The sequence below is a fragment of the Crocuta crocuta genome, unplaced genomic scaffold, assembly GCF_008692635.1.
Source record: "Crocuta crocuta isolate KB4526 unplaced genomic scaffold, BGI_CrCroc_1.0 scaffold113, whole genome shotgun sequence".
Taxonomy (NCBI): Eukaryota; Metazoa; Chordata; class Mammalia; order Carnivora; family Hyaenidae; genus Crocuta; species Crocuta crocuta.
Window position 1 is genome coordinate 6,107,722 of NW_027530368.1, and position 20,503 is coordinate 6,128,224.

The window sequence follows — 20,503 nt, forward strand, 5'->3', positions numbered from 1 at the left end:
CACACTGTGTAAGGTGATAACATGCTTTTTTAAACTTTTTTTTTAATGCACACATATCTTTAAGCATTTCAGTCTCTGCAAATTAAAAAATAAAGTACTTAACTTTGCTCTCCATTTCCACAACTAAAATGTCTTCACTTCAAAACCTGTTCAGTTTTCTTTGTAACAAATCTGTGAATGTTTGTATGTACTACTACAAAATTGACTCACCATGTGATTGATACATTTTAATAAATTATTTTTTGAGAATTGAAAACAAAAAAAAAACAGAATTGGCTCAAAGGTTCCCTTGAGAGCCTTAAGAGAGGTATGTAAGGGAATCCACAGTCATTATTCCAATGTTCTAGAGCAAGATTTAGCTATTTTTTCTACAAAAGGCCAGAATGTAAATATTTTAAGTTCCATTGGCTATACATTGCCTGTCACAACTACCTGCCTCCATCTTTAGAACACAAAATCAGCCACAGACAAAACATGCATGGATGAGCATGGCTGTGTCCAGTAAAACTTTACTGACAAAAACAGGCAGAATTCCAGATTTGGCTCATGGATTGTAGTCTAAACTAAAGGATATTCAAGTAGTCTGAATTAAGGAAAGAAATACTGTCCATATTATTTAAAAGGAAAATTAGTTGAGCCAATATAAATATAATGTATTCATATAAGAAACTTACGAATAAACTTTTCAATAACTAAAACTTGCCTAAATTACTTAAATATTTCCTTTCAATCTAAATTAGGAAGATTTCATATCATTTTAGAAACTGTCAGGAATAAGACTATACAGCTTCATGCAACAAATGTCCAAATGCTACAAGAGCTAAGAATCAGTCAAATCAAGGGAAATAACCAACAAATAGTACTGCTTACTATGCTAAGAACTAAAAATGTAAATTAAACAAGACACAGCATCTGCCCAAATGGCAGTTTACCACATCCAAAGTGTCACACATGTACGTAAAATCCTAAACTTAAAAACTATATATTTAAAATATTCTTCAAAATTCCAAATTTTCTACTACAAACTTTCTTCTAAGGACCAGAGCTAATTTCTTTTTGCATAGGAAGAAGCCATTTTGATATTGCTGTAAAAATGCTCTTTACAAAGAGTATATATCAAACAAATAGCTCACAATAATCTTTATATCTGGCATATCAAATATTTTTCTAAATCCAAAATGGGTATAGTTAAATGATCACAATATAAAAGAAAATAACTGTTAAAACAATTTTTTTAATATTACTAGTTTAATTTACTTACATGAGCTGTTACACTAACAGCTATATGCAGATGTCATTAAAATGACATCCATCCAACTTTATCCTCCAAAAGAACCACCCTAACAGTTACATTAACAATTTGAAGTGTATCCTTCCCAACTTCCTAAGGTTAGCCAAATATGCAAATACATATATGCAAACACACACATGATTAAAAGTATAAATGCTATTATTTCTGTGGGATAAAGACCTAGAATTGGAATTTCTGGATTTAAGAGATTATTTAAATATGTAAGAGATATTGCCAAAGTAATCATATATTTATTGCCTAACTATTCTTCCGTAGTATGTCACATACTATGCCCCAAATTTCTGAGTTTTACCTTCTTTTTTGTTACTATTTAAAAACTTCTATCTTTTATAAGTGTGACAGATAATATCTGCCAGTAGGTTTGCCACTTTGCTATTTCCCTTTGACTTTGTTTATAAGTGTCCTTTGCACATGAATTTTTTTTCATTTTTAATCTAAATGTACCTGTCAATTTTTCCCTGATGGTTCCAGGCTCCTTACCATCTTAAGAAAGCTCCCCAGAAGTAATAAAATATTGTGCCCATATATTCTTCAAATGCCTTAATAGTTTTCATTTTTACATCAAGATTATTAACTCAATAAAAATTTATTTCAGAACATGGCATTAGATAGTGTTCTAATATTGTTGTCTTCCAAATAGAAAGCTAATTTTCCCAGCATCATTTATAATAATAATGCATCCTTTCCTGATCAATTTGACCTGATACTTTTGAATATATTAACTGTATGTTACTTCGGTCTGTTTCTGGGTGTTTTGTTCATTTTTTCCTGGTCTAACTTACCTATTCCTATGCTAGAACTATCAACTACTTATAATAGGAACTACTTATATTATATCACTAGATTGTGACATAAAAAGGTTCTCTAAAGGAAGAGGTATTTCTGTTATTCAAACTGTCCTTGAGCATACAAGGAAAAACCTCCTAATTCATTTTATACAACACCGACATAGCTCAATGCTAACATCTCACATAGATGCCACACATGGAGAAAAATCCTAACCACACTTACGAATATAGATACAGATATCTAAACTAACTATCAGCGACTTTAACACATCTTAAAAACAATAAGCCATCATGATAAATTAAACTTATTCCAGGAAACCAAGCATGGCACATCAGGAAATCTACAAACATCACTAATTACACAGACGCAAGAAAATGCAGGACTATTTCTTTTGTTTTGTTTGTTTTGTTTTGTTTTGTTTTAGCCCCGCCCCAACCCCACCGCTCACCTATGCCCTCCCCTTTCTCTACCTCCACCCACCCCTTGACAGGGCTATTTCTATAGTTTTGTAATTCAAAAAATTTGTCAAATAATTCAATAGTTATTCCTGAAGGAAAAATAAATAAATATCCTAAAAATGATAGAGTATTAGAATTGAATACCAATCATTTTAATGCTGAAATACTAATAGAATCCCTATTAAAATCAGGAATAAGAGAGATGCCAATTTTATCCACTTTTATTTAAAATTTATAGGGTCCAGTTCATTAACTAAACATTTTTTAAAAGCAGTAGAGCAGAAGAGCCAGAATTATCATAATTTTATAGATATGACTATACAGCTAGATAATCTGAGAGACTTACAAACTATGAGAGTTAATTAGATAATTTAGCAGGACTGCTAGAAATAAAGTAAACATAGAATAACTAGCACTTTAAGTAAATTTTAAACTACACTCTTGGTGGGAATATAAACTGGTGGACCCCCTCTGGAAAACAGTGTGGAGGTTCCTCAAAAAATTAACAAAAGAACTCCTCTATGACCCAGCAATAGCACTGCTAGGAATTTACCCAAGGGATACAGGAGTGCTGATGCATAGGAGCACATGGACCCCAATGTTCATAGCAGCACTCTCAACAATAGTCAAAACATGGAAAAAGCCTAAGTGTCTTTCAACGGACAAATGCATCAAGAAGATGTGGCTCATCTATACAATGGAATACCACATGGCAATGAGAAAGAATGAAATCTGGCCATGTGTAGCAACATGGATGGACATTGAGGGTGTTATGCTGAGCGAAATAAGTCAGGCAGAGAAGGACAAATACCATATGTTTGCACATATAGGTAGATTAGGAGGAACTTAATGGAGGACCATGGGAGAGGAGAAGGGGAAAAACAGTGGGGGGAAGGGAGGCAAACCATGAAGAGACTCTTGAATGCTGAGAACAAATGAGGGCTCATAGGGGTGGCAGAGAGGGGAAGGAGTGTGATGGGCATGGAGGAGGGCATTTGTTGGGATGAGTACTGGGTGTTATATGGAAACCAACCTGACAATAAACTATTTAAGAAAAAATAATAATAATAAAAAATTTTTTTAAAAACCTCAAAAAAAATAAATAAATAGACTATAGTTATATTAATAGAATGTTGGTTCACCATTTATACTCTGCATCGAGCAGTCATGTGGAAAACATTTGGAGTACAAAATTAAATGCAAACCAAATGATTTAGGGACAACTTCAATCTTTTTCAAACTGTGCCACCGTTCATGACTCCATGTTGGAAGGTTAGAAGATGGGAGAAGAAGGGTACGGCAGAGTAGCATGACACCAGTGAAACTATGAAAGCTCCTTTTTCAGTCTAGCAAGAATATCCTAGCTGAGGAATTATGACTAGTCCTAGAATCTAGAAGGCTGAGGGAACAGATCTGACTGGCAGACAAGAAAGGGCAGGCTCTGAAAGCCCATGCCCAAATTTATATTCGCTTACCAATCATCAAGGGACACGGAGGAAATTTTAGCCCAGACCCGAGAAACTCATAAGACCCAAGGGCTAATATCTGAGGACCCAGAAAATAAACTAGAACTATTTTGGCTGAAAAACTAAAAGGACAGCCTGCCTGATCACAGCAAATATTCAGGTACATTTAAAGATAAAACCAAGAGTTAAAGTGAGAAAGATCTAGCAGAAGATGCAAGGGCATATTAAAAAAGAAAAGAATAAAAACACCAGACCATAGGGAGGGCAAATTTGGGTGGCAGTACAGTGACAAAGCTCAGAGCATGGGCTTTAAAGTCAGACCCACAGCTAGGTCTCAATCGTGGCTCTGGCATTTATTACGTGATCTTGTAGAAGTCATTTAACATCAGTTTACATTATCTGTTCTGTACCTAATGACACAAAAGGTTCCAAAATATCAAGTTAATCAGATCACCTAAAGAGATATGAATGAACAAGGTATAGTACTAAAGCTGCAAAAGACTTTAAGAAAGTAACAGACATCTAAATGAGTCCAAAATGCATCCTAGAAATTGATTTTTTAAATCTCTAGCATTGATCCATTGACCTGGATGATTTGTTACTTAAACAAATAAAACAACAACAATAATGATAATTATAAACTACACAACAGAAAAAGTCACATTATTTTGATTTTTTATTAGCTAGATTCAAGTACTAAACTGTCCTAAATGTACTTCTAAATCTTCCTGTCTCTGAAGGAAAAAAGCAACTTAACATTGTTCTTACAGGTACCCTCAAAGTCCGTTTACAAGGAAGAATTCATGCCAGAATCCAAAGACTTTTCTATCTTATTTTGAAGCTTTAGCACATTAAGAACACTGTGTATTATATAATATTCCTATCTAAATCAATGTCAAATTGTTTTCCTTTGCATGTTTAAGGTGAAGTACTCAGAACGATGCTTCAAATTTTACATGGTATACCTAGCTAGTGAAAGTTAATAGCTATTTTTAATTTGAAGCCATATATATATTGGACTATTAAAGGCAATAGAATAGCGGTAGCACAGAAGCAGGTCCTGTGCAAAACAACTCTGAAAGAAAAGGACTTGTTTGCAGGCAGTTCACATTGGTCCAAATTTTGGTCAAGTAAAGTTATTCTTTCTATATTAGGAAAACTTTTCTACTGAGAGTAAGTACCTGCCCCCTCTCCAGTACCATTCCCCACTCCCCATTTCCTTCCTGCCAACTGAGGAATTACCACGCTTAATGCGAAATGTTACTGATAAATTACACATGTAATGATGGGTTGTGGCAACTGAAAACCACTATAAAACTCTTACCAGGAAATCTCAGGGTTAGATATGAAAATTCTCCAGATCATATCTCCCACAATACATAATATATAACCTATTTTTCCCACGAAGTCATTCTAATCCTACTAGATCCAAACTAGACCTGGTTTTAATCATCTCGATTCGATGGAAACGCCCAGCAGGTGACATAAATCATTGTGGTACCTGCCGTGAAAGTGAGCTGTGCCAGGAGAGAGGCCCCCCCCTTTGAATCTTCCTGCTCATAATATTGTGTGCTTGGCAGCTTTTTATTTAATTAACTTAATTTAGAAATTTCTTACCACGCAGGCCTTTTATGTCATGTCATGGTTGACATACCAACAGGTATGTTTGAAAATCTACATTAACATAAGTCCAGCACTTGTTAAATCAAATGGTAATTAGCAGGATGGTGTATGATAGATGTGATAAATGGCATAAAATAACTTATGTTTTAAATTAGACTTCATGTACATATCTAAAAATGGTAGGCTAAGTTATACACTTACATAACCACTAGTCTATATCCATGTGTTCAGAAAAAGTTCCAAATTCTGCTTACTGTATTCTAAACAAAACCTACCCCCACTGCTGGCTGGTGCTGAAAGGTTTTGGTCACTTTGATTGTCTGTTAACATCCATGCTGGCAGGATTCTTCTCCTCTGGGTGGGGTTTGACTGTTGCTTACTGAGGTCTCTATCTTCACCTAGGAAACACTAAAAAGGCATCTATATATTAATTACTAAAAATAATCATGCAGCCTTAATGAAACTGTAAGATTATTAACTTTGCAGAAAACTACCATTAGAAAAACCTATCTGTAACTGTGGACTGAATTAGTCAAATTTCTCAAAGAAAGAAATTCATTATCTCTATTAGTTGATGTGTTCGACTAAGCTCTATTCTGTACAGCTTAACCTGAAAATGATAATGCCAGTAATACTGTCATGACATGACTAATTTCAGGTGTCTTTTCTCTCCTTGAAGCAAGGAATATGTTACAAAGGGATGTGGTCTTAAATTTCTCACCTCACTATTTGCAATGGTGGTGTGAGTCTTAGCTATTTCTGTGCTTCTTTCCAGCTGTGGGTTACCAGTTGTCTCATCAGATAAGTTAACCACGGATGATTCTGGCATTTCATTTAGATTATCTTCATCAAGCATCTGACTATTCCTATAAAAATAAAATAAACAATGACTTAAAACACTTTTATTATACTCTGTAATTATAAATGTGATTCTCCCAAGTACATCTAACTAATGAACTGTGCTCCTTTTCTTGGCTTTAGCAAGACAAAAAAAGCAGATCACAGTATACTAGAATAAAATATACAGGTGAAAATATGTTCTTCATCTTCTGCCACTGTATCAGCATAAAATACATTTATCTCTCTGAATCATGGGCCTAGTAACCACAGCTATTTATGAAGATGGGTAGTGGCCATCTCTCTTAAAGCTTAAGAGCTATTTACTTAGTATTTTTCCAGATAGCCCATAAAAGTTAAGATCAGCACCCAGCATCCAAAGAGACAATGCAAATTGCAAAAATGTCAGCTAAGCTAGTTTGGCTTCTGGAGAAAAGAATAAATAAAATTCTAACGTCATGTTCACACATGGCTGCTACTGGAGTTCTGGCCGGTACAGCCAGTTGTAAGATCTCCCCAAATCTGTAGTCCACCTGGAAGCTAAATGTTCTGATGCAGGAACATCCACAGTCACATGTGGAACACACTAGCAGAACCAACTACCTCACACTTGCTGCAAAGTTCACTAAGATCATCCAAAGCTGACAGGCCGTCATTCATTATATGCACTTAAAGGCAACCCAACAAATGTGCTTTTTTGAAAAACTGAAAATATGGATGGAAATACTACTCAGAAATAAAAAGGAACAAATTGATATACAACAACACAAATGAATCTAAAAGGCATTTTGCTAAGTCTAAGAAGCCTGACACAAAAGGCTACATATCATCTGATTCCATTCGTATGACATTCTGAAGAGATAAAGCTACAGGGACAGAAATCAGATCCAGATACCCAGGCCCGGAGTGGGATGAGGGGAATGACTACAGACAGGCATGAGGGCGCTTTCTGGGGAAATGGAAATGTTCTCTATCTCACTGTGGTAGAACTTTCACAAACAAATATATTTGTCAGAGTACAATGAATTGTACATTTAAAAGGAATTTCAGTTTGTGTAAAATGGAAGATAGAAGATTTTAGAAATGTGTCTGAGAAGATAATAACTAATGGCTTGTTTTATTTCTTATATAGGAATAATTTCCTTCAAAGGCAGACTTGAATTTCAATGGCAGAAATTAGCCAAAAGAGAACAACTTACTTAGACTAAATCACTGTGCAACAAGACAGTTTTTGTTCATTTGGTAAATACTGCTTAAATTCTTTTGAGTATAGTTGACACATAATGTTACATTAGTTTCAGGTATATAACATAGTGATTCAACTTTTCCAAATGTACTATGCTCACCACAAGTATAGCTACCATCTATCTGTCACCGTGCAATGCTATTATAATATCATTGTATTCCCTATGCTGTGCCTTTTCTTCAATATTTTTAAAACACCTACGGTGTGTCAGGTACTGTGCCAGATGCCAGAGATAAAGACTGAAAATGTATAATTATCCCATCTATGATACCTCACTCCCCTTCCAATATTCAGATCCATTTTACTCATAGGATACAGGTGTGCTTCCAAATTATGATTTTTCCCCAAATTTTCTTCATATTTAATTTGAAAAATATTAAGAAAGATTCACTAGTGCAATAGCTTTTCACAATTTATAGTTTTAGAAATTAAGCAACATCATCTATTCTATTTTTAGTTTATTTTCTATTGTGGCATAAATTCAAGACTAATATAAACACACCCTATGGCCCAGAGATAAATTTTTGTTAATATTTACTAAGAATAAATGTAACAACAAAAAAATCCAATCCCAGAACAAAATTCTAATTAATATTTAGTTCCAAATAGGTCAAAGTACAAATTATTTTATTACACTTTTATTTAAACATCAAACACTGTCACTGTGATATAGCTGTATTTTTATCTTAAAATACTTCTATACGCAAGTATCACAGGATTTATAATGCAGTGTTACCAGAACTTGCTAAATGCAAAAATTAAAACCTGGAAATTATCTAAATACAGTATAATAAAGGGAATTGAGTTTTCTTTTTAAAATAGCTTTACTGAGATATAATTCACATAACAATAAAATTCATCCTGTTAAAGTATATATAAAATTTAGTGGTTTTTTAGGATATTTACAAAGTTAATCTGCAATGCAGTCATCTTCAATATCTAATTTTGGAACATATTCATCACTTCATAAAGAAATCCTGTATGTGTTAGTAATCACTTCCCATTCCCTTTTCATCCAGCCCCTGGCAACCACTAAACTACCTTCTCTCTCTTTGAATCTACATTTTCTTCACATTTCATATAAATGGAACTATATAGGTTTTTGTACAAACAGATGTTTCCTGTCCTATGTATGGACAGAGTGGAATTGCTGGACCACATGTAATTCTATGTTTAAACTTTTGAGGAACTGTAAGAATATGTTCCAAAGAGGCTGTACCATTTTACAAACCCACCAGCAGTGCATAAGCATTTCAATTTCTCTACATCCTTGTCCATGCTTGTTATTATCTTTTTTAAGTACAGCCATCCTAGTAGATGTGAAGTGATATCTCATTGTGATTTTAATTTGCATTTTCCTAATGACTAATCATGTTGAGTATCTTTCCATGAGCTTCGATATTGGCCATTTGGATTTCTTCTTTGGAGAAATGTCTACTCAAATCCTTTCTGTATTTTTTAATTGGTTTATTTGCCCTTTTACTGTTGAATTGCAAGAGTTCTTTATATATCCTGGATATATGTTCCTTATCAGACATATGATTTGCAAATATTTTCTCTCATTCTGTGAGTTGTCTTTCTACAATCTTACTAGTGTCTTAGAAGCTAGGAAGCTTTTAACTGTGATGAAGTCCAGTTGATCTATGTTTTCTTTGCTTGTGCTTTTGGGGTTATAGCTAAGAAACCACTGCCTAATCCAAAGTCACAAAGATTTACACCTGTGTATTTTCCTAAGCATTTCATAATTTTAGCTCTAGTATTTAGGTCTCTGATCCATTTTAAGTCCATTTTTATATAGGGTGAGGTAGGAGTCATTCTTTCACATATGGATATCCAGTTGTCCCAACACCATTTGCTGAGAAGACTTCTTTTCCCCCATTTAATTGTCTTAACAATCTGGTCAAAAATCAATTGGCCATAATGTAAGGGCTTATTTCTGGACTCTCAATTCTATTTCACTGATCTGTAAGTGTTTCTTCATGCTACTACCATACTGTCTTCATTACTGTAGCTTTGTAGTAGGTTTTAAAGTTGGGAAGAATGAATCCTCCAACTCTTTTTGTTCCCCCAACTTTTAGAAACTGTTTATTTTCCACCAACCTTATTTCCATTTTGTTTGCCTTTGTGGAAGAGGAGCTTAAGACCACTCAGTAATTGTTCCTATCCCATTCAGTCTCCTGAGCAGTGGGAGCAAAAGACCAGTCTTCAGTGGCGGGCTAAATGCCCCAGTCTTCAGTAAGGAACTGCTGAATAGGCACTTGCATACCTTTAGACCAGTCTGCAACTCCAGATAGAGTAGCAGTGAACTTGGGAGCTGAAGCAGTCCATTCACCCTGAAATTCCTCCTTGGTCATAGCCTTTTCAGCAGTGGCCTGCTCTTCATTTTTCAAGCTCTTCAGGATCTCTGCAGAAGGAGAGATCAGGCATGACCTCCCAACGGTGTTCACGGGAAATGGTTCCATGCATGCACAGAACTTCCCATGCCAGCAACCATCACATTGACCCACTGAGTGAGCTCCTTTGTTGTTTCAAGAGATGGCAATGTCACATAGTGCAGAAGAGACTCTGTCTTACACACAGCAATGGTAGGCAGGTTAAGATAAAACCCCACTGTGAGAGGCTGGTGGTCAGCCCTGGAATCAGCAAACACCAGAAGTCTCAGCTCCCAAAAGGCTGACTGGATCTGGTTAGGAAGGCTCCAGGAGTGAAGCAGCCAGCAAGAGGAGTGGTTCCAGTAGCAGTGGCAAACTTCGGCACAGCTCGCTGGGCAGTATTCCTGAATGATATGACACTGACATCAGCCAGGTTTTCAATGGCAACAATGGCATGAGCTGCCAGTAGAAGCTTCTCCTAGGTTCTCTTCAGACTATGAGATGCAGATGCCATCACTTTTCCTTTTGTAATCTAGAAGTCAAGATTGGTGCCACCAAAGTGGGTCCCTGCTACAAGGAATTTGAGAATATCCTCCTTCATTTGCAGGACATGGAGGGCTCCAGACATTGTGAAAGCTCCTCTTTAAATAATGACAGAAATCCCTCACTCCAGCAGCAAGCTTGTTCTGGTGGCTTTGGGGGATGCTGGGAACCAGGGGAATTCATGCAGAACAATGCTATATGAACCCACTCCCTGGGTAGCATGGAAAGTTCTATTCTCCATTTTTTTCTTTAATATTTTTTTAATGTTTACTTATTTTTGAGAGAGTGAGAGAGAGAAACAGAGTGCAAGCAGGGGAGCAAGAAAAGGAGAGAGAGAGGGAGTCACAAAGACTGAAGAGGGCTCCAGGCTTTGAGCTGTTAGCTCCAACATGGAGCTTGAACTCACAAGCTGTGGGACCATGACCTGAGCTGAAGTTGGACGCTCAACCAACTGAGCCAGGTGTCTCTATTCTTCTTTTTAAAGACTATTTTAGCAATTAAGTTATTATTAAATCTTAAAAATATACTCCAAATTACAGTTAAATATAAACTATTTTTCATCTTTAATATAAAATATGCTACTAACATATATGAGCTGGATCTAGAAATAAGTTTTAAAAATCATAGGAGTGCCTGGGTGGCTCAGTTGGTTGAGCATGCAATTCTTGATTCATGATTCCAGCATTGTGGAATCAAGCCCCGCGTCAGGGTCCACACTGAGTATGAAGCCTGCTTAAGATTCTCTTTCCCTCTGTCCCTCTTCCCCATCTCCCACTCTCTCTCCCTAAAACAAAAAAAGAAATCATAAATGAATTGTAAACATCATAAAAAACACTAAAAATTATTATCACACATCAGAAATTCAATCTATTATGGAAATATCTGAAAACTCTAAATCATAAGTGGGAAAAAGCTGAAGGTGAAATCATCATGAAGGATATCTTGCGCTAGTAAGCTAAAACAGAATATTTAATTTTTAAATTTAAAACAACACAATTAATTTGATTACCCTAACCTAGGAACATAATTACCAAAGTATATGCAAAATATTTATTACCTCTTTCAACACATAGCTTGATAGCAACAGTACACCAGATATAATTATTCATAATAAATAGCCTGAAAAAGTACACTGCTGCTAAAGTAGGTTGTATTCTTATGTTTATCAACACTACAAACATTCAAAATTCACTCTTCTCACAATCTGATTTATTTGAGTTACAGCACTGGTCTCTCACGTTCAGGGGACAAGCCTGTCTGAATGGATACACATAAAATTAAAGTTGATATATAATACTCTAAGTATGAGGCAATGACTATATTTTGTTTTATTGAGATGTGCAATATTTTACAGATTTTTTTTTTTTTAAGTAGATAGGGGCACATGGGTGGCTCAGTGGACTGAGTGTCAGACTCTTGATTTTGGCTCAGATCATGCTGAGCATGGAAATTTCCTTAAGATTTTCTCTCTCTTACTCTGCCCCTCTCCCTGCTTGTGCTCTCTCTAAAATAAAAATAAATTATTTTAAAAAGCATATAATTCTACTGTGGAAATTTACTGTAACAAAAAAATTAGTTGTTTATATTTCTCTGGTCAACCACTGGTTTAAAATAGTGTTCTTTCTACATGCGTGATAAGAGAAAAAAAAAAGGAAGATACGTAAAGTGGCAAGCAAAGGTTACTGGATTTCATTTAACAAGTCAAAAAACATTTCCTCACATAATTTCTTTTCATTTACTAGTTTAAGAAATTGTAGCTGTAATTTATATTTACTGAAATGCACAGATCTGAAGTACACAATTTGGTCAGTTTTGACAAATACATACATCCATGTAACCTATATCCTTATTGAGGCACAGAATATGTCCATCACCAAAAAATTTGCCTATGCCTCTGGAAATAACCACTAACTGGATTTCCACAGTATAGATTAGTTTGTTTATTATAGAACATAATATAAATGTAATCACATCAGGTGCTATTTTGCTTCCTAGGATAGATAACTCAGCATTTTCTAAATCCACAATCATTTCATCTGCAAATAAATACAATATTTTTCATAGAAAGACATTTCCTTCTTTTTCCAGTTTTTTTCTTAATCATGAACAGGTGTTGAATTTTGTCACAATTATTCTTAAGCATCAGTTGAAATGACAATTCTTCAATCTGCAACAGTGAAATGTATTGATTTTTATCTGATAAATCCACCTTGCATTTCTCAGATAAATTCCACTTGGTTATGGTATATTACCCTCTCTACATATTGCTGGATTTGACTTCTCTCTATTTTCATGAGGAATATTGATATAGTTTTCTTTCTTTTCTTTTTTTTTTTTTTGATCTAGTTTTCTTGTAATGTTATTATCTGATTTTGATATCAGGATTATGGAAGCTTCTTAAAATAAGTGAGAAAGTATACCCTCTTCTATTTGGGGGAAAATGGCATAATATTGGTATTTCCTTCTTGAAAGTTCACAGAACTCACTAGTGAGATTCCTTGTGGAAAATTCTTAGACTGTGAACTCAGTTTCTTTAATAAATATAAAACTCATTAGATTTTCTATTTCTTTCTGTATTAGTTTTGGTAAATTATGTTTTCCCAGGAATGCATCCATTCATTTAGACTGTTAAATTTACTGGCATAAAGTTTTAAATAATATTTCTTCATTATTCTTTTAAGGTCTGTAAAATCACTAGTGATATATTTATACTATTTATGATATTGATAATTTGTATTTTTTCCTTTTGCTCATTATTTTTCTTGGGAAGCCTAAGTTTACCAATTTTATTAATCTTTTCAAAGAACCAACTTTTAGTTTTGTTGATTTTCTTTGTTACTTGTCTATTTTTATTTCAATGACTTCTAGTCTACTCTTATTTCCTTTTTCCTATCAGCTTTGGCATTAATTTGCTGCTGTCTGCCTATATTCTTAAAGTAGAAGCACAAATCGTTGGTTTTATAGCTTTCTTCTCTTCTAATACAGGTATTTAATATAAATTTCCCTCTAAGAACAACTTTAGCTTCAACTCACAAATTTTTATGCTGTTTTCAGTAGTTGTTCAAAATGTTTGTTTTTTTTTAAAAAAGTGTATTTATTTTTGAGAAAGAGAGAGTGAGGGGAGGGGCAGGAAGAAAGGGGGAGAGAGAATCCCAAGCAGGGTCCATCTGCACTGCCAGCTTGGAGCCCAACGTGGGGGCTCAAACTCACGAACCATAAGACTATGACCTGAGCCAAAACCAAGAATCTCAGACTTTTAACCAAATGAGCTACCCAGGCATCTCCAAAATGTTTTCTAATTTCTGTTGTGATTTCTCTTATTAGACTTGTGAGTTATTCAGAAGTGTGCTGTTTAATTTTAAATTTTGGGAGATTTTTCTATTTTATTGTTATTGATTTTTTTTTAATTTTTAAGCTTATTTACTTGTTTTGAGACAGAGAGAGCAGAGAAGGGACAGAGTTGAGAGAGAGAGAGAGAGAGAGAGAGAATCCCAAGCACGCTTCACATTGTTAGCATGAAAGCTGACTTGGGGCTTGAACTCACAAACAGTGAGATCATGCCTGAACTGAGCTGAAATCAATAGTGAGACACTTTAACTGACTAGGCCACCCAGGCGCCCCTGTATTGTTATTGATTTTTAATTTAACACTACAATTATCACACTCTATACTTTTGTCCTAATTCTATAAATCCAGTTTATGTAGTCTATAAGAGCTGAAACAGAGGTAAATAATCTGCTATTGACTGCCTCAACAAAACTAGTGTATTAATTTTAACTTTACACCAGATGCTTATTGTAATAACTCATTTCCTCAGTTTTTCCATTCTATATTTTCTGGGGTTTTTTTCTTCTTTTAGAGAGAGAGTGAGAGAAAGAACTGGGGGAGGGGCAGGAGGGAGAAAGAGAATCTATTTTCTTTTAAATGTGTTTACTTATTTTAAGAGAGAGAGAGAGAGAGAGATGGCACACAAGCAGGGGAGGAGCAGAGAAAAAGGTTAAGAATCCTAAGCGGGCTCTGCACTCTCAGCTGTCAGCATGGAGCCCTACTCGGGGCTTGAACTCACAAATCATGAGATCATGATCTGAGCCAAAGTCAAGAACCAGACACTTAACCAACTGAGCCACCCAGGTCCCCTGAAAGAGAGAGAGAGAGAGAGAGAGAGAGAATCTTAAGCAGGTTCCATGCTGAGCATGGAGCCCAATGTGGGGCTTGATCCCATGACCCTAGGATTATGACCTGAGACAAAATCAAGAGTCAGATGCTCAACCAACTGAGCACTTAGGCACCCCAATTTTGTTATTTTTATAAGAAAAATGATTTATATAAGTGTAGTCTAAGCCAGAGGTTAATAACTTAATAAAATTTCAAAAGCTAAAAGAAAAGATTAAGAAAATTAGTTGGTTTCAAATTAACTATCCTAGTTACTATGAAATGGAAAACATTGGCAAAAGGCACTATGTATGTGAGCAGTCACTACTGAGGCATAAGTTTCCAATGTCAAATGTTTTCTAGAGAAACACACACAGACACACACACACACACAGACACACACACACACAGACACACACACACACACACACACACACACACCATGTAACTCCTATGTTGCCAACATAGTTTAATCTTAATATGGTTTGTACTGAAACATTTGTGGATGGCTGAGGAATTAGGTTACAAACACCATTACTTAATTTCATCAGGCAATCTTACCTTAAAGTACATTCCATTTCTGTTTCAGAGTGTGTAGAGAAAACACAAAAAACGTATTTGTCGACTAGCAAAGAAAAACTGTCTCCAGGATTCAACCAGCGCCATAGATTTCTCTTCAATGGTACAAGCTGGCTCTTCTCAGAAGACTGATAAAAACATGGATTTGTGTGTATCTAACAAATAAAAAAGAATACAGTGAAATAACTCTAAATTATGATAAAAATACAACTAAATACAAACTGATCCAAAATTTCAGTATCAAAACAATTTTAGTGCAAACTTAGACTTAATTAAAAGTCTAATAAATTTGGCACTTATAACCGTAATTATCTATACATAAAAAAGCAAAAAGACAAAAAGAGCTAAAATATACCTCCCATTTCTCTAGGAATCAAAGAAAGAAGCAAAGTTATCAATTACCTGGTTAAAAGATACGTCTGCTTTTTTAAGAGGGACAATCAGATGAAAAGTAATTCTCAGTATGGAAATTGAGTGCCCCAACTTTCATATCCATAATTCACTAACCTCTTGGAAATGGCTAGCTTCTTTTATACTTACTTTCTCCTAGTAATTTCTTACTATGATTAAAAAATGAGCTAATATGAAAAGACAGACCTTGCTCAAATCCCTCAACAAACAACAGCTTGTTCTGATTGTTTTTGCTCCTCACTGAGGAGTTTTCTAATATAGACTAATACAGAAAAGGGAGCGTTAAAACAAAAGCTGCCAAAAATAAATAAATAAGCATTGTTGCCTACATGCCCAAATTTAAAAAAGAAAAAAACAAAAAACTTTGAAAGCTAGAATGAATATAATTTTCTAGTTCTGGCAATTTAATTTCATGATGATCTGGTCATAAGTCCTTCATATATATATCTGCAATTGAAAATGTTTCTATTTTTTTTTAAATATGTTAAAAGAATGCAGTGAATAAAATGTGGAGATAAAGATTAGAGGTAGAAGTTAAACACAGAGACTATATAAATATGGTAGGCAATTATTTTATAGGTCCGAGTTATTTTACAAACTATATACAAGACTTCATAAGAATGGACATGCAATGTAACACCCTATTTATGCAACACCATAACACTAAGAATTGTGAACACTTCATTTTTAAAAATCAAGTTATAATTTAAACTTAATGTTTAGAAATCTTTCATTACAGTACCAACCACCCCTAATTTATCTCTCAAAGTGGCTCTGGCTCATGGCTAGGGTTTTTGAGCTAGGACAAACCACCAGTTTCTGAGCCTGTGCACACTGCTAGACTTGAAAATTGTTTCCCGTTAATCCCCAGACTTTTAAATGAAGCCTGCCCTTTCTTGAGTATAGCACAGTCACCAAAGTCAGGGATGTTAAGTAGCGAGGACAAGAGTCAGGACAGAAATATCCATAGCTTCTGCCTGAACCCCAAATACTCTATAAATGAGGTTTGCTTCTAATAGGCTAAGATAAGACCATACTCTTATTTATTAGTATTTTAAACTTTCAGATGAATCTCTAAATATTAAATAACTTAGTCCTAAATTTTCAAAGGATAAGATGTTAAATACAAAGTCATAATATTCTAAAAGTAGAAAAGGTAAAATACATTTTGAAAAAGGAAACTAATTACATTATTTTAATAAGGCATCAAAACCCCAAAGTCAAAAAAAGACATTTATTTTCAGTATTTTTTACTCAGTTGAATACAGTTAACATTTTTTATTTTATTTAAAGTTTGTTTTTTACTTAAATCCCAGATAGTTAACATATAGTGTAATAATGGTTTCAGGAGTAGAATTTAGCACTTTAGTGCTCATCCCTACAAGTGCCCTCCTTAATGCCCATCACCCATTTAGCCCATCTCCCCACCCAATACCCCACCAACAACCCTCAGTTTGTTCTCTGGATTTAAGAGTCACTTATGGTTTGCCTCCCTCTCTGTTTTTATCTTAGTTTTCCTTCCCTTCTCCTATATTCATCTTCTTTTTTTCTTAAATTCCATATACGAGTGAAATCATAAGATATTTATCTTTCTCTGACTTATTTCACTTCGCATAATACATTCTAGTTCCATCCACATCGTTGCAAATGGCAAAACTCCATTTTTTGATCGTTGAGTAATATTCCAATGTACATATATATCACATCTTCTTTATCCATTCATCAGTCGATGGACACTTGAGCTCTTTCCATAATTTGGCTATTGTTAATATGCACTTAACATTTAAATTTCAAGTGGATAAATATTAGGTATTTAGCAAATCCAGTCACAGAGAAAGTTGATCAATGTATGTGGTCCATGATCATCTTTTTCTTTTCCTAAAATTGTTCATACAGGGGATTCCAGAGCCAAGAACAAAAACAACATTCCAAGAAATCTAATATTTGGTCCTACAACTTAAACCTAAATAAATATTACTTATTGAGTAACTTTTTAAATGGCATTTTTTTTTTTTTTTTGAGAGAGAGGAGTGTGCACATGAGCAGGGCAGAGGGAAAAAGAGAGGATCTTAAGCAGGCTCCATGCTCAGTGTGGAGCTCAATGCAGGGTTCAATCCCCTGACCCTGGGATCATGACTTGAGCCAAAATCAAGAGTCAGACCCTCAAGGTGTCTGGGTGGCTCAGTCAGTTAAGTGGTTGACTTCGGTTCAGGTCATGATCTCATGGCCTGAAGGCTTGTGAGTTCAAGCCCCGTGCCAGGCTCTGTGCTGACAGCTCAGAGTCTGGAGCCTGTTTCATATTCTGTGTCTCCCTTCTCTCTGCTGCTCCCCTGCTCGCGTTTTCTCTCTCTCTCTCTCTCTCTCTCAAAAATAAATAGAGGCAGACACTCAACTTACTAAACCACCCAGGTGCCCCAAGTTTTTAAAATTTATGTCAAACTACATACACTTCAACTAAAAAGCTACACAGACATGAAGTCCAAAACAAATGGTAGTTTTTTTAAAGTTATAAGGTAGACAAAAATCTAGCAATATTAATAAACAAAAAGGGAGAAGATACACATACACACCACATACACATACATTTTGGAATGAAAACAATGATGTTAAGTACACATAAAACTTAGTAGAATACTACAAAATACTTCATGCCAATATATTCATAAATATGGCCAAAACTGACAATTATCTTACAGAATATACACCGAACTGACCAAAGAAACAAAAACAAAAACCAAGCATGCACATGCATGTGCGTGTATGTGTTTTGTTTGATAAGGCCTACAATGTTTTAAAAATACAATCAGTAATAAAAATCTTTCTAACCTCTCCCCAAACCAGATCCAAATGAATTTAAAACTTTTCTGAATATTCAAAGTCTTCCTGAGACCAGAAAACTATGGAAAGCTCTCCAATTCCTTTAATAAGGCTAAGTTTCCTTTGATTCTAACAGCAGATAAGCGCAGGCAAAATACTGGCAAACCCATACTCATAGTGAATAAACGATATGAGCTACCTATATGAGAAGCATAGTTTTGGTAAGTGCCTTTTAACATATCCATGGGATTATAAGTACAAACTTAATACAAAGCAGTTTTCCACAGCTTTCTCTTGAAATTATCATAAGCATTAAAGAAAGATTAATGTGCACACCCCCCCCCCAAAAAGTTCCTCTTATTTCCAATTATTATTTTTTTATTAGGGAAGCATTGTTTTTCTTTTCTTCTTTCTTCTTTTCACAAAATGAGCTGTGGAAAAGCTATTGCTGCATTTTATAGCTATCTTCCAAGTACACTCATAATTTCATAAGAAAAATAATCACAACTCAGGAATTTTATTACACAAAAGAAAAAAAACACAGTCACCCAAAGATGGATATTTTGAGGATTAATACCAAATGGCAAAAAATATAATCTTTTGCAATTTATATGTACTTACAGAACTACTCCCTCAATCATCCAAGAACCAAAAAGAGTAAGATTTTATTAAAATGAAATAAAAGCATTGACAGCTATGAATTTACCCAGAGGACATATTTAACCACTGGTGATATAGTCATTTATAGAGAACACTGTCATTTTGTCTTTCTAATACATTTCCTCCCTGCTGATACCAGACTAGAGATTAAATTTAAATGACTCACAAATAAGCTAACATCATCTCCTATGAGCTAACATTATCTCCTCATGCTCTATTTCCAAGAACTGTTGATAGCTAGAGTCTTTTTTAAAAGGAAATATTAGGGGAAAAAAAAGACAAATTCATCCAGTTTAAAAGTAGAAATTAGTAATTGCCTTAATTGCATTCACCCATCATTGTAAAATCTACTTTTCTATTTGATTGGATTTCTAATTTGAAGGAAAGTAGAAAAATATTTAATCACTTAAACATAATTTGGAGTATACAGCATACAGAAGGGATCATAATAAAACATTTGCTATAATTCATTTACACAATTTTACAAAAACTTTTAAACTAAGATTTATCTCTCAAAATTTTATTTTAGTTGTATATATAAACTGCTTTAATAGATCAATTTGTGACTGACTAGAGAACAGAAGGTAAATGATATTTAGCACAGGTTAAGATTAAATGAATGAATTAGAAGTTACTTGTCTATCTCTTTATTTTCAAGACCTTAACATTTCTATTAACAATTATAGTCAGTTTAGAATTTCTCTAAATTTCTCTAAATTGCACCTTGACGGCACAGCTACATTAATCAGCTGAATAAACAAATACATTTATTTCTAGGAGATAGGCATTTTGTTGCAACTATGTTAACATAAACAAGAAATCAAGCATTATATAAAGCAAAGGACTGATATACATGTATATCACCAAGTGTAAGAAACAACTTTCCTTCAACTGGTATGGTGTAAATAATTCTCTGAATTAAATTCAAAACCCGATTAAATACTGTTCTATAAAATCAAATTCTAGTACCAGAGTTGTACATTTCCTTAAAAATAAATACATTTTTTTTCATGTCTTTCAATGCTTGGTAGTTTGGCATTACAGAAGTAGTTGCACAACCCTGTACTATTCACCACACCTTTTTCATGCCCTAAGTGTTCCATAATAATTTTTAAAGACACAATACATTGTAGATATGATGTATGGATTCACCACCCAGTTTCAGAAAAAGAATATTAACTTTTGATGTGCCTTCTGAGTCTTTCCCTATCCATCCTCTTCTTAGTTCACACAAAGGT

General features: G+C 34.5%; 1 protein-coding gene across 4 annotated transcripts in view; it reads right to left on the reverse strand.

Annotated features, from left to right (window-relative positions):
* The window catches only part of APLF (aprataxin and PNKP like factor), an 81,901-nt gene that overhangs the window by 41,874 nt on the left and 19,524 nt on the right, over window positions 1-20,503 (reverse strand). For all 4 annotated transcript variants that reach the window (XM_077766382.1, XM_077766383.1, XM_077766384.1 and 1 more), the window contains 3 exons: window positions 15,360-15,532; window positions 6,370-6,514; window positions 5,924-6,056 (listed from right to left, as the gene is read on the reverse strand). In XM_077766382.1, coding sequence (XP_077622508.1) covers window positions 5,924-6,056; window positions 6,370-6,514; window positions 15,360-15,532 — 451 coding nt within the window. The remainder of the gene's footprint in view (window positions 1-5,923; window positions 6,057-6,369; window positions 6,515-15,359; window positions 15,533-20,503) is intronic.